Source organism: Drosophila nasuta, chromosome 2L (assembly GCF_023558535.2).
Source record: "Drosophila nasuta strain 15112-1781.00 chromosome 2L, ASM2355853v1, whole genome shotgun sequence".
Lineage (NCBI taxonomy): Eukaryota > Metazoa > Arthropoda > Insecta > Diptera > Drosophilidae > Drosophila > Drosophila nasuta.
Window position 1 is genome coordinate 22,780,893 of NC_083455.1, and position 19,937 is coordinate 22,800,829.

The following is a 19,937-nucleotide window of genomic DNA, read 5'->3' on the forward strand; positions in this document are numbered from 1 at the left end:
CGTTTAATATATTACTATAACGATTACCATTTACGATAACGATAACGATTATGATTATTATTACGAGAATATGTCTGTGTGTGTAAAAATTGTATAAAGTTTTAGTTGTTTTTTAAAGCATTACAAAACATTTCTTCTTCCGGCAAAAAAAAAGGAAAACAAAACTCAAACCGTATTGGCTGAATGAGATATTGATATATTAGCATGTGCGTATATAGACCGATAAAATATATATGTATGCATATGTTTAGGCTATAGTCAGAATAGAATGTGAATGTGAGACGAGAGCTGAACAGGGCAGTTGTAGCTTTTAGTGTTTAAGCTGACCGAATATATAGTATATATACACCGAGTACTTTTCGATTAAGCCCAGATTGATAATACCTAATATATAGCGAACGATTGAAAGAGTTGCAAAATGAATAACAAATTACACTATATATATATACACATAAAATATATATATCTATATACAAATTTAGTTTCTGGTATTAATAAATTTTATTGTAGCTAAACGTTAAGCTAAATGTGTGTATGAATTTCATTGTGTAAAATGTCCATCAATGTTACTTCTTAGCCTTCATTAGCAATTTAGCCCCAGATGACTTGCGACTCGACTTTCTTGAAGCGCGCTATTTTAAATTGATTGGATTGATTAGTTTTTGATAATGATGATTGAATAATGTTCTATTTTACCGAGGATTTTCTATTTTCTAGCTCTTGAAGTGCCAAAATCTTCTGCACTTCGGCAATTTTCCTATGGAACATGGGAATTTGTTCCTTGTAGTACTTGAGATCGTCTTTGGCTTTGCCTAAGCGTAGACGTGTCATCTGTATCTGACTTTCAGCTAATTCCAAGTTCTCCTCGTACTGTAATTCCCTATCCATAATGGAATTCTTTAAGGAATATATCTGAGCGTTGTATGCCACACTGCTGATTTTCCATAGGCTTCTTACTTCCTCGATCTGCTGCTTGATGCCGTTAAGTTCGTCGCTTAAACGCTGTGGAAGAATGCGAAGGATAACAAATAGGAAAACATTTAATCATTTACCTTTTCATCAAAATCAACTTTAAGAATAGACTGCTCCATGGTGGTTTGGGTCCAGTTAATGCGATAACGTGCCTCGATGGGATAAACAACTAAATAAAAGTGAATAATTATGAATACAAATTGATGACTAAAGAATGTACTCTATATACTCACAATCGAAGTGATTAATTTTCGAATAAATTGCCTTGGCGCGTCTTCCAAATGGATCCGCTGAACGTGGCATATTAGCTGCAGCTTTAGCGACTTTTGCATGTTCCTCAGTAGCTTCTTTTTGTGAGTTGGTCAACAGCACCTCGATGTCCATCTCAGCATCCCTTGGAATAAAGTTTGAATACGAAAACCAATAAGTTCGATTTAAAACTCACTTTATCAACACCATGGAACCATTGCAAATATTGCGTTTAGTACGAACATCATCGATGACACAGTCGATCAGGCGATTGATTTCTTTCAAGTCCATGCGGAATTTAAAGCACTCGATTTGTTTGCCCAACAATCGCTCGACAGTGTCCAAATACACAAGATTGGGCTGAGAGAAGCGTTGTAAGTAATCTTTGATGGACCAACCGAATAAACGCAGTTCTTTGTCGATCGAGAGATCCATTCGCCAACGTTCTTTAAACATGTTCATACGATGCTTGAGCGTCTGCAACTGAAAAATGACAGCAAAATAGCCAATGGCCGAGGCAATGTTGCCATAACGTTCCTTCATCAGTTTATTCAAATCAGGGCCATACGGCAATGAATCCGTTGCTACGGAGTCCTTTGCCGATATGGAACTTCTTTTGAGTTTATCACCGAATAACACTCGAATATTCAATAGCTTCTCTTCGGCATTGAAATAATTTCCCCCCAATTCGGTAATCTCGCCGAATTGCACTTTGTTCAAGATACTATCCTCAGTATCGATGGTTTTGCTGTACGATTCCGATTCGTAAGGTTTTAGTAGCTCCTCAAGAAACGCATCGCGACACATCTCTGGTGGAGCCGGAGGCAATGGATAAGCTTGCTCGAGGATTCGCTTCCATTTCTTGTGTTCATGGATTCGGATTGTGCGATGATGAGAGGTGGCGACATTTGCTTGAGACAATGTGGTTAATCGCGAAAGACTTGTCATCTTGTAATTGGGTAATCTTGTAATTCAGTGTCTGTGTTTTTTTAGTGTATTGTTTTGTATTGTATTGTATTGTATTGGTGTGTTCTGCTTGTTTGTGTTTTTGTGATTAGTGTGATTTTATTTTGAGTAGTTGAAGTGTGTTGAAGAAGTGTATTTCTCTGTATTATCATATATTTTTTTTTCATTTTTATACTCGCTGCATAGGAAATGACTTGTGCTTCTAGGAAATCTTTGTAACAGGCAGAAAGAGTCGTCTTAATCCCCATAATGGGTATATATTCTTGACCAGCGTCAACAGATGAGAAATATAGCCAATATAGATTGTCTTTCTAGTTTTGATCATATCAAAATTTTAAAAGTTATTTAGGAAATTCTATTAAATGGCAAACAAGTAAGAAATTTACAGTCGAGTGTGCTCGACTGTGAGATACCCGCTACCCATTTTGAATAAAAGCAAAATATTGCGGTATTTTTTTCAAAATATCCCAATAAAACAAATATACTAAAAACATACCAAACGGTATATTTGTTATATCGATATAGTACCACATTCAAAATAGACCATAGACAGCTCAATATACCAGATTTGCCCATACAAAAGTATTTCTTTAATAACTTCCACAATTTTAATCTGATTGCAATCAAATTTTCAGAAATCATAAATACTATAGATATTATTGTACACACCGAAATTCGCGGGGCGGAGGTAGGCGTGGCAAAAATTTGAAACAAACTTGTTCTGCGTGCAAACATAACAAATGCTGTCGAAAAAAAGATGATAGCTCTATCTCTTATAGTCTCTGAGATCTAGGTGTTCATACGGACAGACAGACACACAGACGGACATGGCTAGATCGTCTCGGCAGTTGACGCTAATCAAGAATATATATACTTTATAGGGTCGGAGATGTCTCCTTCTACCTGTTACATACATTTCCTACCGGCACAAAGTTATAATACCCTACCATAGGGTAGGGGTAGCGGGTATAAAAACGACGTCTGCAATCGGGTCTTAGCTGCTTTGGCTAAAAATCTGGTATATTTTGTAATCTATGGTATAGTTGAAAGTAATATACCATACCAATAAAAATATACCAAATATAGTCTTTGGTGTATTGTAAATTTTTTGGGGTATTATTCATATATTTGTATTAAAAATCCTTTACCGAGTATCTCACAGTCGAGCACAGTTGCTTTCTTACTTGTTTCTTACTGACACAAAATCGCAGAGAGCTGTGCGAATATTTTAGTTCTCTTGGTAAGGCAGAAAATATAATATATTGGTTATATTAGAATTTCATTATAATTAAATTGCATTCGCATTTACTTGGCATAGGAAAATCAATGATTTTAAAATATATTTACTCTTTAATATACAACATTATTAGAAAATGTATTCAAATTTATTTCCAATTAATTACAAATGTATTTTGTTTTCTGCCTAGATTTCAGTATTTTTTCTTCGGCACTTTGGTCTTTGAAGAGTGTCGAATTGGCTTGCTTAGCATTTGCTGTAATTACCCGATTAATTGACATCCAATTACCAACTTCAAATTGGATTACTTACTGATGCCCTTATAGCGTCTTCCTCTTGTCGTGCCTTAGTAATTCGTACCTCGGCAATTTTCCTATGGAACATTGGAACTTGCTCCTGATAATACTTGAGATCATTCTTGGCATTAGTCAAGCGTTGTCGCGTCATTTCAATATTATTATCCACTTCTTCCATGGCCGCTTCGTACTCCATTTCTTTTTCATTATGTTATTCTTCAATTCGAGTATCTGCATATGATAAGCTATGCTACTAATATCCCAAAGACGTCCAGCTTCTTCGATCTGAGCATTTAGTCCGTCTACCTCAGCTTGTAGACGCTGGACATTTAATCATTTATAAAGATGAATGAACAATAACCTGATGCCTTACCTTCTCATTAAACTCAACCTTGGCTGTGGACTGTTCCAAGCTTGTTTGCGCCCAATTAATTCGATAACGCGCCTCGATGGGATAAACAACTAAATACATATTCAAATAATAATATAAATGATCAAGAATATGATATATAAACTCACAATCGTTGTGGTTGATTTTCTTGTAAATTGCCTTTGATCGACTTCCAAATGGATCCGCTGAGCGAGGCATATTAATGGCAGCTTTGGCGGCTTTCGCGTGTTCCTCAGTCGCTTGCTTTTGAGAGTTGGTCAACAGTTCCTCGATATCCACCTCAGCATCCCTTAGAAAATATTTCAATAATACTATATCGAGACTATCGTATTAATACTCACTTTATCAACTCCATTGAACCATTGCAAATATTGCGTTTAGTACGAACATCATCGATGACACAGTCGATCAGGCGATTGATTTCTTTCAAGTCCATGCGGAATTTAAAGCACTCGATTTGTTTGCCCAACAATCGCTCGACAGTGTCCAAATACACAAGATTGGGCTGAGAGAAGCGTTGTAAGTAATCTTTGATGGACCAACCGAATAAACGCAGTTCTTTGTCGATCGAGAGATCCATTCGCCAACGTTCTTTAAACATGTTCATACGATGCTTGAGCGTCTGCAACTGAAAAATGACAGCAAAATAGCCAATGGCCGAGGCAATGTTGCCATAACGTTCCTTCATCAGTTTATTCAAATCAGGGCCATACGGCAATGAATCCGTTGCTACGGAGTCCTTTGCCGATATGGAACTTCTTTTGAGTTTATCACCGAATAACACTCGAATATTCAATAGCTTCTCTTCGGCATTGAAATAATTTCCCCCCAATTCGGTAATCTCGCCGAATTGCACTTTGTTCAAGATACTATCCTCAGTATCGATGGTTTTGCTGTACGATTCCGATTCGTAAGGTTTTAGTAGCTCCTCAAGAAACGCATCGCGACACATCTCTGGTGGAGCCGGAGGCAATGGATAAGCTTGCTCGAGGATTCGCTTCCATTTCTTGTGTTCATGGATTCGGATTGTGCGATGATGAGAGGTGGCGACATTTGCTTGAGACAATGTGGTTAATCGCGAAAGACTTGTCATCTTGTAATTGGGTAATCTTGTAATTCAGTGTCTGTGTTTTTTAGTGTATTGTTTTGTATTGTATTGTATTGTATTGGTGTGTTCTGCTTGTTTGTGTTTTTGTGATTAGTGTGATTTTATTTTGAGTAGTTGAAGTGTGTTGAAGAAGTGTATTTCTCTGTATTATCATATATTTTTTCATTTTTATACTCGCTGCATAGGAAATGACTTGTGCTTCTAGGAAATCTTTGTAACAGGCAGAAAGAGTCGTCTTAATCCCCATAATGGGTATATATTCTTGACCAGCGTCAACAGATGAGAAATATAGCCAATATAGATTGTCTTTCTAGTTTTGATCATATCAAAATTTTAAAAGTTATTTAGGAAATTCTATTAAATGGCAAACAAGTAAGAAATTTACAGTCGAGTGTGCTCGACTGTGAGATACCCGCTACCCATTTTGAATAAAAGCAAAATATTGCGGTATTTTTTCAAAATATCCCAATAAAACAAATATACTAAAACATACCAAACGGTATATTTGTTATATCGATATAGTACCACATTCAAAATAGACCATAGACAGCTCAATATACCAGATTTGCCCATACAAAAGTATTTCTTTAATAACTTCCACAATTTTAATCTGATTGCAATCAAATTTTCAGAAATCATAAATACTATAGATATTATTGTACACACCGAAATTCGCGGGGCGGAGGTAGGCGTGGCAAAAATTTGAAACAAACTTGTTCTGCGTGCAAACATAACAAATGCTGTCGAAAAAAAGATGATAGCTCTATCTCTTATAGTCTCTGAGATCTAGGTGTTCATACGGACAGACAGACACACAGACGGACATGGCTAGATCGTCTCGGCAGTTGACGCTAATCAAGAATATATATACTTTATAGGGTCGGAGATGTCTCCTTCTACCTGTTACATACATTTCCTACCGGCACAAAGTTATAATACCCTACCATAGGGTAGGGGTAGCGGGTATAAAAACGACGTCTGCAATCGGGTCTTAGCTGCTTTGGCTAAAAATCTGGTATATTTTGTAATCTATGGTATAGTTGAAAGTAATATACCATACCAATAAAAATATACCAAATATAGTCTTTGGTGTATTGTAAATTTTTTGGGGTATTATTCATATATTTGTATTAAAATCCTTTACCGAGTATCTCACAGTCGAGCACAGTTGCTTTCTTACTTGTTTCTTACTGACACAAAATCGCAGAGAGCTGTGCGAATATTTTAGTTCTCTTGGTAAGGCAGAAAATATAATATATTGGTTATATTAGAATTTCATTATAATTAAATTGCATTCGCATTTACTTGGCATAGGAAAATCAATGATTTTAAAATATATTTACTCTTTAATATACAACATTATTAGAAAATGTATTCAAATTTATTTCCAATTAATTACAAATGTATTTTGTTTTCTGCCTAGATTTCAGTATTTTTTCTTCGGCACTTTGGTCTTTGAAGAGTGTCGAATTGGCTTGCTTAGCATTTGCTGTAATTACCCGATTAATTGACATCCAATTACCAACTTCAAATTGGATTACTTACTGATGCCCTTATAGCGTCTTCCTCTTGTCGTGCCTTAGTAATTCGTACCTCGGCAATTTTCCTATGGAACATTGGAACTTGCTCCTGATAATACTTGAGATCATTCTTGGCATTAGTCAAGCGTTGTCGCGTCATTTCAATATTATTATCCACTTCTTCCATGGCCGCTTCGTACTCCATTTCTTTTTTCATTATGTTATTCTTCAATTCGAGTATCTGCATATGATAAGCTATGCTACTAATATCCCAAAGACGTCCAGCTTCTTCGATCTGAGCATTTAGTCCGTCTACCTCAGCTTGTAGACGCTGGACATTTAATCATTTATAAAGATGAATGAACAATAACCTGATGCCTTACCTTCTCATTAAACTCAACCTTGGCTGTGGACTGTTCCAAGCTTGTTTGCGCCCAATTAATTCGATAACGCGCCTCGATGGGATAAACAACTAAATACATATTCAAATAATAATATAAATGATCAAGAATATGATATATAAACTCACAATCGTTGTGGTTGATTTTCTTGTAAATTGCCTTTGATCGACTTCCAAATGGATCCGCTGAGCGAGGCATATTAATGGCAGCTTTGGCGGCTTTCGCGTGTTCCTCAGTCGCTTGCTTTTGAGAGTTGGTCAACAGTTCCTCGATATCCACCTCAGCATCCCTTAGAAAATATTTCAATAATACTATATCGAGACTATCGTATTAATACTCACTTTATCAACTCCATTGAACCATTGCAAATATTGCGTTTACTGCGAACATCATCGATGACACAATCGATCAGGCGATTGATTTCTTTTAAGTCCATGCGGAATTTGAAGCACTCGATTTGTTTGCCCAACAATCGCTCGGCAGTGTCCAAATACACAAGATTGGGCTGAGAGAAGCGTTCCAAGTAATCTTTGATGGACCAACCAAATAAACGCAGCTCTTTATCGATCGAGACATTCATTTGCCACAGCTCTTGAAAGATGACCATGCGATACTTGAGTTGCTGCAGCTCAGAAATAGTGGCCATAAATCCAATGGCTGTGGCAATGTTGCCATAACGTTCCTTCATCAGCTTATTCAAATCGGGTGCATATAATGACGTATCGGTCACTACCGAATCCCTCCTATAGGTTTGTCGTCTGTCGGTCCTTATCATTTGATTCAACAATTTCGCCTCGACATTCGTAAATTCAATGGAATTCCCAAATTTCACTCTATTCGACATGATGCTATCATCAGAGCTCAGGGACGGAGTTGGTGTGGACCCTCCGTAGGGTTTCAGCAACTCAGCGAGGAATGCATCGCGACACATCTCGGGTGGTGCTTCAGGCAATGGATACGCTTGATGAAGGATTCGCTTCCATATTGTTTGTCGACGGATTCTTATTGTAGGCTTAGAGGTAGTATCGCTTGAAAATGAGGATGTTTGAGACATATTGGAATTGGGTTTCTAAGTTGTTTTGAGTGTTCTTATTTTATAGTGTGTTTTTATGTTGCAACTTCGATTGTTTGATTCTGTTTGCCTTTATGTTGTTCTAGCTAAGTTTAAATGCAATTTCCCAGGTTGCTATGTTTTTCAGAAATTTCTTGAGTTTGAAAGCTGAATGAATCTTTTTAAATTGTATTATTAATATTCCTTAAATACCATTGGATTACGTATATGAGGTGTTATATATGTTCATCCATCAAATATTTTATTTTTTTGACATTTAGTTTGATATCGCAGCAAGCTGGGATAATATTTCATATTTCAATAAGAACTGAAAGCCTTTAGTTCATTCAGTAGTTATTGAAATATTTGCAAAATGCATGGATCGAGTTTAAAATCTCAAGTTATAGAAAATTCAAATCCCTCAATGTTGTACAGTAAAGAAATTGGTGGTGCCAAGACTCCGGATCCGGATCCGGAACCAATTGGCGATTGGTCGATAAACGCAGAAGACGACGACGCTCAGGTAATTTGTAGTACTTTAATCTTTTCGTGGATGGTATAATCCTTTTGGTTTGTTAGACATGCTTAGCCCCGCGGCCTCTAAAGCCAATTGTGATTGTTGAGCCACGTCTACGTCGAGCTGCGGAAACTACAAATCTAACGAGCTCGAATTCCGATTGGTTTATGCTGCCAACAACGGTTGATTTCACCAATGATATGATGCGTTTGGTTAGCAGTCTCTCTTCAGTGGTGCAAATCCTAACCCGCATGACCAATGCAGCAGCCCAAGAGCTGCGACTGCATCCTGAACGCGAGGAAGGTTTCCAGGGACTGCGTACGCTGCTTAACTACGCGGATCAGATGTACACCACATTGCTGCAGGTGAGTTGGAAGAGTCGCAGCGACTGTTTGGACACCTCCACCTAACTCAATCTTATATCAGCCACAGACTTTTAGCATGTCGCGACCAGAATCGCAGAGAAACCAACCTGCCGCTCAGTCGCATAGTCTATTTCATCATTTATTCGAACCCATCCGCAATGCTGGCAGCAGAGGAGAAGCGCCGTCGACGTCGCCGTCGCCGTTGGCAGAGAGATCGCGTTCCTCGCGACGCAGACGTCCGTATAGAGTTGTTGCTGTCACAGCCAGCGAAGCATCTTTAGAATTTGACGCAGATGCCGATCCGAATGGGAATGGTCTCTAAAATGCACTTTCGATGATTGAATGTCACTCAATTTGTAAATTGTTCTTAAATCGTAAATTGTATTGTACTGTAAATTGTATTCGACTGTGTTCTCTGCTAAACTCTGCTCTGTTAAAGGGAAGAGAGTGTTAACAGTGGCCTGTTAATTCCACGACTCGTGCCTGACGTCACTCAAATGTTAACATCATTAGGTACGAACACAAGCAAGTGTGTAATTTAAGCACTCGCAAAGACACGAAACAAAACGTTTGCATGTCTCACACTCACACGCTCACAATACTCCCACGCCATCTTGCTCTCTAATCGGCGCTCTCTCACACTTCGCTCTCAGCCACACTCTCGCATTTGCTGTGCTGCTGTGACGTAGGCGCCCGCATTTGTTGGGTCCGACGTCTCTCGCTCACACACACACACATATACTCACGCTCACTTGAAGCTTTTACTATGTGTGTATGTGTCGTTTGCCGGCTAAGCAGCTGCTTCTACTCTTGCTGCTGTCGTCGAACCGAATCACTTGCTGTCGCCTCTTGAGCGCCTGTTCATTCGTATCGCGTAGAGGGACCTGCCTCAATGCTGCGCGTTCATTTTTTAGGGAGCCGCCACATAAAAATTAACAGCAGCTGTTAGTTTTTTTTTCTCTTTTCTTGTTGTTGCTGCTTTCGGAGTTTGGCGACTGTGGCCCATTTGAGACTGCCGCTGTAGGCGCCGCTTCGTCTTTTGGCGCATGCGCAGTGACTGCGCTGACGCCCCCGCTGGCAGAGCTGCAATTGGTGTTGCTGTTGCTGTTGGCTTTGCAGCTTTGTAGCTTGCAGCTTGGCCACCATTTTAGATTTTAATGGCGCTGTAGTTGGTTATGAAGCAAACAGAATGTGCGGCAGCATCTCTGCCCTTGACATTTAACCGTTAGCAGCGAGATCAAACGACACTGCAATGGAATGGGGACAGAGCAACTTATCAGCAGTAGCCAAGCGCAGCAACAGCGGCAGAGTTGAGAGCAGCGAGAGCTTTCAGCATTGTTACATACTTCTTCCAATTGGATTTTATGACAGGCGTCACGCTATCTTGCGTGTCTGTTTCTTTCTCTCTATCTATGTACAAGTGTACGTATATGTGTTGTCTCATCTTATTTTGCTGCTGTCAAATGCTGTGCACTTGTTCGGTTAACCGCAGCGAGCGCTGTCATCGCCGCCATCGGCAGCGGGCGCTAATGTTTAACGAACGACGGCCACGACGCGTCGTCGCATCTGATAGACAGCTGTCTCCTGGTTACGTCAGTCAAAATGACGCATCGTGTTTTGGTAACAGGAAAGCATAAAACCCGAGACACCAAAAGCCCCCACACACACACTTACACACACACACACACACAAGCACAAACGAGGTCGAGTACTGGAGCGAGAGGCAGACACCACAAAAGAAAATCACCACAAAACAAAAGAACAAAGCGCAAGCAGCAATAGCAACAGCAACAGCAACATCAGCGTCGCAGTCACCAAAAGAGCGCGCGACACGTTCTGTTCTGTTTTTGGCGCCCACGTTGAGCCACCCTCGCACACAGCATGGGGAGCATAGAGAGGGGGCAGCTTCAGCTCTCGGTTCGCAGTCTGCAGTCTGCCATAGACATCGCGGGGCCAATAACCTTTTGCTGCAATTAGGCAAAATTGCAGCAACGTCGTCTACGAAAGCACAAAAAGCTTCTCAGGCTCAGAGTTCTAATTCAAATTGCAGCCATGTTAAATGTATGCATTAGTCGACTGACGAATACCCTATGACAATGCAGTTTTTTGTATGTCATGCATTGTTTTGGTGTTTTGTTTGCATTATGCTTTATGAATTCTGTACAATTATATAAAAACATAATATTTTGTGTGATTATTTATGAATGGTAAAACAAATCTTTGAAATACACAACTGAAAATCAATCAGAGTTTATTTTGCAAAAAATAAACGTGGCTAATTTTATCATTTATTTATTCACCAGCCTAAAAGTATGTCACTTAATAAAACTATTTAGCCGGTAAAGTTGGAAAATCTATATTGGATAAAAAGGGCATGCTAATTAAATAAATTGTTTATGTGCTACACTTTCTCAAAATATTGTCTGAATATCGTAAATTTATCAGTAACTCTAATTTATATATATATATATAATACAATAATATTTATTTATTGATTGATGTAATTTGTACTATTTTAACAATTATTGTTCGTGTTCCTCATCCATACATAATGTTTGTAATTATTTAGATGTATAACTTGAATATTCTTTTAAATTTATTTATTTTTCCATATTTTTTTTAAATCGTTGTGTAAAATTTAATTAAATAAATTCAAATTCTAGTATATTTTTAAAGTACTATCTGCGAATACCCACTCTAAACTTTTACATCCATTTAGTAAACTCCCTACTGAAGGTCTTCAACATTTGCAGGGTAGAATTGCGTGCTTCTGGGATAGCCCTGCAAGTCAGCCCCATTACCCCGCCGGATCCATGCAAACACAGACAAATACACGCACACTTACACACATTGAGTGCAAACGACGTCGCAGTCGACGTTTCTTTTACTGTCGTCTGTCGCTGTCGTTGTTGCTGTCGCTGTGGCTGCTTTCATAGAGACAGACACATGCGTTATATTATGAGAGCGAGAGAACAAAGCAGTTGTGAACTCTGGGCGCCTGCTGCTTTGCGGACAAAATTTGAGCAGATCCGCTCACAAAAAAAGCCGCAGCAGCTGTGGGACGCGACACAAACACACAGACAGAGACAGAGACAAGCAGAGTGTTTGTTTAGTAGCTGCTGGTGGGGTATTTCTACTCCGTAAGTAGGTTCCACAACGTTCCAACAGCTCCACTTTGGTGAGTTAGACGTCTAGTGTTTGGTTCAACTGTCCCATTCCAATTGGAAATCGGTCGCATGCAAACGCCCAGAAATGACATGGGAAAAATCCCCAACTGGTATTTTCAACAGGCGCACAGTTTGCAGCAGCAGCAGCGGATGAAACAGAAAACAAAAAAAAGAGTTTACAATCCGAAATCAGAACTGGAGACGGAGACGCGAGACAACGAGACCACGACAACTGGCCATTTGTGAGATAAGAAATAAAAACGAGATAAGCAAAGAGCGACAAAATGTGCATTCTCAGCGAGATAAATGAAACAACACAGCTCACCCCCATGAGTGTGAGCAGTGCAGCTGTAAAAAGGCTGATCGTATGTCGGGATAAGAACATTTTCAATTGCTTGAAATTCGATCGAATTCCACATACAACACAACGAATTTTTAATCATATTCCTTTTTATAGGTTTGATGGTGTTGCTCAGCGCGTCAAAAGCTTTTAATGACACCTGCAACTGATTGTTAGTAACGCTATAAAAAGCAAACCTTTGATTAACTTTCATTCAGTCGCGCGGCAATCGTCGTCCAGCAGTCAACTTTTTTCCCCCCACACAGTGCCAGAAAGAGAGCGAGAGTAAGTAGGAGTAAAGAGTGCGAATGGGAGAACACAACAATTTAAGAGCTTTTTCGTTAAACTATCATTCAAGTGCTTTGACTTTTAGTTCTAATTGTGCTCTGTTTCATATTGGTCACAGGTTTTTATTTTGTTTTCAAAATTTTGTATATGGAAACATAGTATTTGTGTTCTGAGTGATCTCTTAATTAGTGTGTGTGAGAGTAATTTTTTGCGATCATTGACATTGTGAATGATATTTGAGTAATTTTCCACTACACGAAATTATGTCGTGCGTCGGTGATTAGATCGAAACTTTATAGTGTTGTGCTTTTAAATTTAATTGTAATTAAATTGTTGTCATTTCCGGAATGTTCTGTTCTTCACAGGGGGTTTTAATTTCGCAACTAGAGCGCTCTTTAAATAAATAACAAATATTGCCAAAGCTACGACTTAAATATAATGCCAAATTTCCGCAAATACTGCTGATAAGAAATCTGACACACTGAGCACTCTCTCTTAATACCCTTTTCTCTTTATTCGTTCTCTTCTGTTGTTCTTAACTTGAAACCGGTTTCAACTTAGCTAAAGAGCAAACAAATCTTTAAGAATGCTAAACAGGTTCAGAAGTTTATCGTCTATCGTTCAGACGTCGCGTCTATATGAGAACTTTGGGTGTGTATTCGGCTCAGTTGTAGGCCAAGCTTCGCTTAGAGCAGAATGGCTTTTGAATCTTTAATTGTTCTCGGTCTTGTGGCCAGTTGTTGTTTGATTGCACCTAACGATGCTTCCCTTGTGTTTAGAGCCAGGAATCGCAGCATGTCCGCCAAACCGTTCAAAGTTCTGATCACCCACCCGGAGGTGCCACAGTCGGGCATTGATCTGCTCAAGGAGCACTGTGAACTGACCCAGGTGCTGAGTCTGCCCCCCAAGTCGTGCCGAATTGCTGGAGAAGATAAAGGGCGTGGATGCCGTTCTCTGGGGGCGGACATTCGCCACTCAATGCCGAGGCTTTGGATGCAGCGGGACCACAGTTGAAATGCATTTCCACCATGTCGGCGGGCATTGATTATGTCGATGTCGCTGAGATGAAGCGTCGCAAAATCCCATTGGGACACACGCCCACAGTGCTGGACAATGCTGTGGCTGATCTCGCTGTGGGTCTCCTCATTGCTGCCGGACGTCGTTTCCACGAGGCTCGCAGGAAGATCGATAGGTGAGTGGTATATTTAATATATGACTGTCGAAGTGATTTTCTAATTGAATGTTCTTATGTCTAGCGACAACTGGGAGAGCTATCATCTGAACTGGCTGCTGGGTCAGGATGTGCGTGATTCCGTTGTGGGTTTCTTTGGCTTTGGCGGCATTGGTCAGGCCATTGCCAAGCGTCTCTCCGGCTTCGATATCGATCAGGTGCTGTACACAACACGTCGTCGCATCGATCAGGAAACCGAGAAGGAGCTCAATGCCAAGAAGGTCGACTTCGATGAGCTGCTGGCCAAGAGTGACTTTGTTGTTATCGCCTCACCTCTGACCCCTGCCACACAGGGCATCTTCAATGCCACCGCCTTCAACAAAATGAAGCGCACCGCCGTCCTCGTGAACATTGCACGCGGCAGTAAGTTGTTCTTTACTTTTATAATAACAATTGTCACATGATCATTTCTTAATTGCAGAAATCGTTAATCAGAATGATCTGTATGATGCCCTGAAGAGCAACCGCATCTTTGCTGCTGGCATCGATGTCATGGATCCCGAGCCTCTGCCACCCACTGACAAGCTGCTTACCCTCGACAATGTTGGTGAGTGTCGCACGGTGTCATAAACCAAGCATACTTTGCATAGTTTTCGAGTACAGGGTCTAACTAGTGAATTCTAGCGATAATTACTCGCATTTGTTCCTCGTTCTCTCTTCTGACTTCCTTATCGCAATTACGACTTGCCTCTTATCATTAGCAAATGTTTTGTTTTTATTTTCTGTTTTAAGTAGTACAGATTTTTGTAGTACGATTAGTTTTTTTGTTTTGGGCATTGACAATTTATGGCCAAGGTTGCTTGTAGGTTATCGAATAATGTTTGAAGAGCAATGCTGCCAAATGTATTAAGGTATTTTAATGCGAAATGATTTAGGAAGACAAAAGTCAAATCGATTTTGAAATGACGTATTGTGTGCGATTGGCAGCTGTCAGTGCAGCTTTTCCGGTTAGCTATAAAAACATTGATATGAGCAACAGAATTCCGATATAAAGGAATTGCGAAATGGAAACACAAATCAAATGAGTGAAGGGTAATAAAGGTTTTTTATTTACTTATGACTTTTCCTCAGGGGTTCTTGCAGCGTAGAAATAAATTCTATAACCAGGGGAACTAAAGTCTCTATGCTAATTTTAGATTAGGTAGTTATTTTGATAAAGTATTTTAGTTTTGTTTTTTGACTGAATAACCAAAAAGTTTTTACTTAACAGAACATTAACAAATATTGAGTAAAAAAGATAGATTTAGGATTGCAATTGAGAAATGGAGTAAAACAACTAAAAAGAGGCGTTAAAATGAATATGACAATATAGAGTAAAGAGGCATTAAAATAAATATTTTTCAAAGAACCTTGACTGCAAAGAATTGTCAAATTCACTACAATTCTGTTTAACTAAAAGCTTAAGCTGTCAACAGTTTCTTAAGAGGGAACTTGAGGTATTTTTGTAGGTCATAAAGTAAAGTCACTTAGTTTATCTTATCAAAAACATTTGGGACAAGCCCCTCTTCTGGCATGCCATTCGATATACAGATGATCACGATAGCAAAGACGACCCTTTGGTCACCTTGACGTCAGAGAAATATATAAGACTTGATAATCCCCCCACAGACCACTTGTAGACTGGACTGTACGACCTTCAGCGGGTAATTGCACGTCACATGCTAACTACAATCTCGTTTCAGTTGTTCTGCCCCACATTGGATCTGCGACCACGCGCACACGCTCCGACATGTCCACGATAGCTGCTCACAATGTGCTGCGTGGCTTGGCCGGCGAACCAATGCTCTCACCTGCCTACTAGGGAACTACTTAACCAGCTGACGACCTTGGCTTTAATGGCTATTACTAGCTGTGAAAACAATCACAAACAATTGTGTGAATAATTATAAATGCAGTAAGAATAAATGAGAATTAAACGAAAATTATTATTATTAGTTATATTCATCATTCATCATCATAATCATCATTAATCAAGTTCTTTACTATACCTTATCACAACTATGGTGAACAGAATTTGTACAACTGCAAAAAGAGAAGCAAAGCATTAGATCAAATATATGTTAACGTGGTTATATTTTATTTACCTGGCAGATAAATCGTAAAGAAATGAAAATATGGATATATGGAGCTTATGATGACCCCAATTTTCAATATCATAGCTTTTTCCTAAACAGATAGTAAAACTATAGATATTATACAATTTGATACAACGTTTGCTTACCTTATATATGCCAATAAATAAAAGTATTGTTCCTGCCACATGACTAAGAGCCATTACTACAATGAATACAACAAACACAATGTAAAGGCCATCATCTATACGAATTACAGCTAGAAACAAATGCAATGAATTGAGTTTCAAATGGTTGAGTTTCTTAAATATCGTAGTTGTAGAATTACTTACGCCAGCATCCTACAATCAAATGTATTGCATGGGCCAAAGTCCACGCGGCTAGAAATATGCTTTTCTCTCGCGGGGAGCAGCATAAATTATCGAAGCAATCCCAATTACACATCGTCAATTTCGGTATTATAATCCAATGTAAAAGTTGTAAAAATTATTTTAAAAAAAGACTTGAATGATATTCGAAATTTCATTTATACGGGATACTAAAATCAATTAGTTTGCTCTGACTACTGAGTTTTCCTAAAATGTCAAGGATTCTATTCTCAATAATTTTAAATCTTTGTTTGCTGCATTTAAATCAAGAAATATGCCAAATAAATGCAGCAACAATATAAATATTCTTTTGAAACAATTAAAAATACATTTGTTGTAAATATTATTTGAAATTAATAAAAAGAGATTAGACATAACATGAATTAAGGATTCTAAGTTTTGAATCTTTAACCACAAGTGCATGAATATTAATATATATATAATATTAATATATCAACATATTATATATTAATTTATTCATTATTTAAAGTAAATATAACGGTGAAATAAATAAAGAAAAAAAAAAACTAAAATTGATTAAACAAGTAAGAAAGCTACAGTCGCGTGTGCTCGACTGTGAGATACCCGCTACCCATTTTGAATGAAAGCAAAATATTGCGGTATTATTTTCAAAATATACCGAAAATACTAAAAATATACCAAATGTTTGGTATATCGATATAGTACCGCATTTAAAATATACCATATACGGCACAATATTCCAGATTGTCAGCCAAAGCAACTAAGACCCCTTGTAAGTAGGCGTTTTTTTTATTTCCTTTATAGGGTCGGGGATGCCTCGTTCTACTTGTTACATACATTTCCTGCCGGCACAAAGTTATAATACCCTTCTACCCTATGGGTAGCGGGCATAACACTATACATTAAATGAATTAAGTTGTGAAGCTTTAACCACAAATTCATAAATTTTAATTCATTCATTATTCGAAATAAATTAAACAATGAAATGAATAATGAAAAAACAGAAAAAACGATAATTGATTAAAAAAATAATAAAATAATTAAAGGATGTTTCGAAGTACAGTAAAAAATTGAATAAATATATATATAAAATTCAAATAAATGAATAAAACAGTAAATATAATTGAGTGAAGAAACTATAAAGGGTAAAATATAACTTAATAAGCAAATAGGTATTTAAAAATAAATAAAATTGATAAAAGAATAGAATGATGGCTCAATTATGAATGAATTATTTAATATTCTTAAATAAAATTTATAAAATAATAGAATAATGGCTCAATTATGAATGAATTGTTTAATATTCTTAAACAAAATTTACAAAAGAATAGAATGATGGCTCAATTATCAATGAAATAATATTCTAATTTAATATACTTTAATTTAGAGCAATGCCCCCAATTGGCAAAGCTTAAGAGAATAACGCGGCCAAAGAGAGCGACCGTGAGAGGGAAAGCCACAATAAAAAGCTCAAGCATTGTGCTTTCATTGAAAATGCTCAACATTGTGTTAGTCAAGTGGCGTCTCTCGCACACACAACAGTTACACTTGCAGTGGAAATTCACGATGAGCGTTTCAAGGGCATTCAAAGTGCTCGTCTCGCATCCGACGGTCCCGACACCGGCGTTGGAATTGCTGCGTTCTCGCGGTGCCGAGACGATTATATGCCAGAGTTTGCCGCCATCGAGGGAGGAGATCCTGGAGAAGGTTCCCGGCGTGGATGCCATTTACTGGGCACATTATCAGCCACTGAATGCGGGTATTTTGGATGCAGCTGGCAGCCAACTGCGAGCAGTCAGTACCATGTCATCAGGCATTGATTTCGTGGATGTTCCGGAGTTTCAGCGGAGAAAGATTCCCTTGGGACACACGCCGGGTGTGGTAAAGAATTCGGTGGCAGATCTGGCAATTGGTTTAATGCTTGCGGCAGGTCGCAATTTTCATGCCGGTCGCCGAGACATTGAGAAGTAAGCAAACAGCTGTTTGAGCTTTTTAGCTGAAAGCTCTTCGTTTGTTTTGAGTGCTCAGCGAGCTGCCAACTCGTTTCAATTTCGATCTAACACTTTGATTTGCTTTCGCAGTTCGCAGTGGTTAACGGAGCGCATTGATTGGCGAATGGGACACGAGATACGTGACTCGACTGTGGGCTTCTTCGGCTTTGGCGGCATTAGTCAGGCGATTGCCAAGCGTCTCCAAAGCTGGGATGTGGCCAAGATCATCTACACGACCCGCACACGCAAGGAGAACGATGTCGACTTCAAGGCGGAGCATGTGCCTTTTGAGCGGCTGCTGCAGGAGAGCGATTTTTTGATCGTGGCAGCGCCTCTCACCGATCAGACTCGTGGCAAGTTCAATGCCGAGGCCTTTAAGCTGACGAAACCAAGTGCAATCTTCGTGAATGTGGCCAGAGGCGGTGAGTAGAAGATAAAGTTAAGATTGCTTATGAATAGGTAATAAATAAATATTTTATTATATATGTATATATTTACGGGGAATCTTTCACCATTCAAATGTGTAAAAAGTCAATCATTATTCTGAATATATGTATTTCAAATTTGTAAAAGAATTCACGTGTTTGTTAGCATAGATATATTTTTTATACAACTTATTTTTTTTCTTGACAACAAATGCAGTTTTAATTCTCCTTTCCAAACATTAATATGTAAAAATATTAGTTCGTTTCATATAAAGAATATCTAATTTATCCAACTTAGATTTTTTCTTGACAACAAATGCATTTTTATCATTTGTATTCTATCTTTTTAAAATTCTGAGTGTGATAGCATTATTTTGAATTAGATTTTTGTATGAATTTGTTTATTTTATTTCAATTTAATTCATTTTAAATTTCAGGTCTTGTGCAGCAAAAGGATTTGCATGAAGCCTTGACTACAGGTCAAATATTTGCCGCTGGCTTGGACGTCACCACGCCGGAACCTTTGCCAGCTGACGATCCGCTGCTGAAGCTGCCCAATTGTGGTAAGTATTTAAATAGTTAACTGATTTTGCTTTACGCTAATGCTGTTTACAATGCTTGTAGTTATTTTGCCGCATTTGGGCACGCAGACGTGGAAAACAACCATTGAGATGAGCCTCTTGGCAGCCAACAATATCATTAACGCCATGGAGGGAAAGCCCATGATTAGACCAGCTTATTGAATTGAAGTATAAGCTTGATTTACTTTTGTGTTTCTCCTGATAAAAGCACAATTCTCCTAGACAATAACGGTCGTTATTTATGTAAAATTGTTGACAGATTTCAATTCGAAATGGATAGGTATAAATACACAGAATTGGATTGCCATATGAAAGGAAATCTCAATATTTCTACAATATCTTTTGTTTATTTCTAAATTACTCTACACAGCTATATACAATATATATACTATTGCTAGTAGAAGATTTTAAATTAATAT

General features: G+C 38.4%; 5 protein-coding genes and 1 pseudogene across 8 annotated transcripts; 3 read left to right on the plus strand and 3 right to left on the minus strand.

Moving 5' to 3' along the window:
• Positions 1–483: 483 nt before the first annotated feature.
• Positions 484–5,358, minus strand: LOC132790425 (uncharacterized). 3 transcript variants are annotated; one of them, XM_060798952.1, is made up of 5 exons: positions 4,453–5,358; positions 4,240–4,400; positions 1,053–1,141; positions 697–1,002; positions 484–632 (listed from the first exon to the last, which is right to left on the minus strand). In XM_060798952.1, the coding sequence occupies exons 1-5, from the start codon at positions 5,202–5,204 to the stop codon at positions 567–569; spliced, it is 1,374 nt and encodes a 457-aa protein (XP_060654935.1). In that variant the 5' UTR covers positions 5,205–5,358; the 3' UTR covers positions 484–566. The 3 variants fall into 3 exon arrangements, 2 of the variants coding, with proteins under 2 accessions (XP_060654935.1, XP_060654926.1); XM_060798943.1 differs by lacking the exons at positions 4,240–4,400; positions 4,453–5,358 and adding exons at positions 1,206–1,366; positions 1,418–2,332; XR_009632801.1 differs by lacking the exons at positions 484–632; positions 697–1,002; positions 1,053–1,141 and adding exons at positions 3,530–3,680; positions 3,737–4,041; positions 4,094–4,182.
• Positions 5,359–6,557: 1,199 nt separating this feature from the next.
• Positions 6,558–8,262, minus strand: LOC132798213 (uncharacterized). Its single transcript, XM_060809989.1, has 5 exons — positions 7,482–8,262; positions 7,269–7,429; positions 7,123–7,211; positions 6,765–7,070; positions 6,558–6,708 (listed from the first exon to the last, which is right to left on the minus strand). Exons 1-5 carry the CDS (start codon positions 8,192–8,194, stop codon positions 6,646–6,648), a joined length of 1,332 nt encoding a protein of 443 aa, XP_060665972.1. The 5' UTR covers positions 8,195–8,262; the 3' UTR covers positions 6,558–6,645.
• A 248-nt stretch (positions 8,263–8,510) lies between these two features.
• On the plus strand, positions 8,511–9,474 carry LOC132798214 (uncharacterized). 2 transcript variants are annotated; one of them, XM_060809991.1, is made up of 3 exons: positions 8,511–8,714; positions 8,771–9,073; positions 9,141–9,474. In XM_060809991.1, the coding sequence occupies exons 1-3, from the start codon at positions 8,565–8,567 to the stop codon at positions 9,393–9,395; spliced, it is 708 nt and encodes a 235-aa protein (XP_060665974.1). In that variant the 5' UTR covers positions 8,511–8,564; the 3' UTR covers positions 9,396–9,474. The 2 variants fall into 2 exon arrangements, with proteins under 2 accessions (XP_060665974.1, XP_060665973.1); XM_060809990.1 differs by having other exon boundaries at positions 8,519–8,714; positions 9,135–9,474.
• Positions 9,475–13,548: 4,074 nt separating this feature from the next.
• Positions 13,549–16,021, plus strand: LOC132783712 (glyoxylate reductase/hydroxypyruvate reductase-like; annotated as a pseudogene).
• A 23-nt stretch (positions 16,022–16,044) lies between these two features.
• On the minus strand, positions 16,045–16,741 carry LOC132783716 (uncharacterized). Its single transcript, XM_060789064.1, has 4 exons — positions 16,504–16,741; positions 16,321–16,430; positions 16,184–16,265; positions 16,045–16,121 (listed from the first exon to the last, which is right to left on the minus strand). The coding sequence occupies exons 1-4, from the start codon at positions 16,613–16,615 to the stop codon at positions 16,066–16,068; spliced, it is 360 nt and encodes a 119-aa protein (XP_060645047.1). The 5' UTR covers positions 16,616–16,741; the 3' UTR covers positions 16,045–16,065.
• A 1,245-nt stretch (positions 16,742–17,986) lies between these two features.
• Positions 17,987–19,886, plus strand: LOC132783713 (glyoxylate reductase/hydroxypyruvate reductase). Its single transcript, XM_060789060.1, has 4 exons — positions 17,987–18,488; positions 18,603–18,934; positions 19,375–19,500; positions 19,562–19,886. Exons 1-4 carry the CDS (start codon positions 18,016–18,018, stop codon positions 19,678–19,680), a joined length of 1,050 nt encoding a protein of 349 aa, XP_060645043.1. The 5' UTR covers positions 17,987–18,015; the 3' UTR covers positions 19,681–19,886.
• Positions 19,887–19,937: the final 51 nt, after the last annotated feature.

What these genes read in the sequence shown, in the direction of transcription:
- LOC132790425 (XM_060798952.1), bottom strand. Translation starts at nt 5,204, where the DNA reads ATGACAAGTCTTTCGCGATTAACCACATTGTCTCAAGCAAATGTCGCC. An exon ending in GGTTCAATGGAGTTGATAAA is followed by an intron (nt 4,401 to 4,452) that starts GTGAGTATTAAT and finishes ATATTTTCTAAG; the next exon opens with GGATGCTGAGGTGGATATCG. An exon ending in TAGAAAATAGAAAATCCTCG is followed by an intron (nt 633 to 696) that starts GTAAAATAGAAC and finishes AATTTAAAATAG; the next exon opens with CGCGCTTCAAGAAAGTCGAG.
- LOC132798213 (XM_060809989.1), bottom strand. Translation starts at nt 8,194, where the DNA reads ATGTCTCAAACATCCTCATTTTCAAGCGATACTACCTCTAAGCCTACA. An exon ending in GAAAATCAACCACAACGATT is followed by an intron (nt 7,212 to 7,268) that starts GTGAGTTTATAT and finishes ATATGTATTTAG; the next exon opens with TTGTTTATCCCATCGAGGCG. An exon ending in AGGTTGAGTTTAATGAGAAG is followed by an intron (nt 7,071 to 7,122) that starts GTAAGGCATCAG and finishes TTAAATGTCCAG; the next exon opens with CGTCTACAAGCTGAGGTAGA.
- LOC132798214 (XM_060809990.1), top strand. Translation starts at nt 8,565, where the DNA reads ATGCATGGATCGAGTTTAAAATCTCAAGTTATAGAAAATTCAAATCCC. An exon ending in CAGAAGACGACGACGCTCAG is followed by an intron (nt 8,715 to 8,770) that starts GTAATTTGTAGT and finishes TTGGTTTGTTAG; the next exon opens with ACATGCTTAGCCCCGCGGCC. An exon ending in TGTACACCACATTGCTGCAG is followed by an intron (nt 9,074 to 9,134) that starts GTGAGTTGGAAG and finishes ATCTTATATCAG; the next exon opens with CCACAGACTTTTAGCATGTC.
- LOC132783716 (XM_060789064.1), bottom strand. Translation starts at nt 16,615, where the DNA reads ATGTGTAATTGGGATTGCTTCGATAATTTATGCTGCTCCCCGCGAGAG. An exon ending in TTTGATTGTAGGATGCTGGC is followed by an intron (nt 16,431 to 16,503) that starts GTAAGTAATTCT and finishes ATTTGTTTCTAG; the next exon opens with CTGTAATTCGTATAGATGAT. An exon ending in TATTTATTGGCATATATAAG is followed by an intron (nt 16,266 to 16,320) that starts GTAAGCAAACGT and finishes CTATCTGTTTAG; the next exon opens with GAAAAAGCTATGATATTGAA.
- LOC132783713 (XM_060789060.1), top strand. Translation starts at nt 18,016, where the DNA reads ATGCTCAACATTGTGTTAGTCAAGTGGCGTCTCTCGCACACACAACAG. An exon ending in GGTCGCCGAGACATTGAGAA is followed by an intron (nt 18,489 to 18,602) that starts GTAAGCAAACAG and finishes TTGCTTTCGCAG; the next exon opens with TTCGCAGTGGTTAACGGAGC. An exon ending in CGTGAATGTGGCCAGAGGCG is followed by an intron (nt 18,935 to 19,374) that starts GTGAGTAGAAGA and finishes TTTAAATTTCAG; the next exon opens with GTCTTGTGCAGCAAAAGGAT.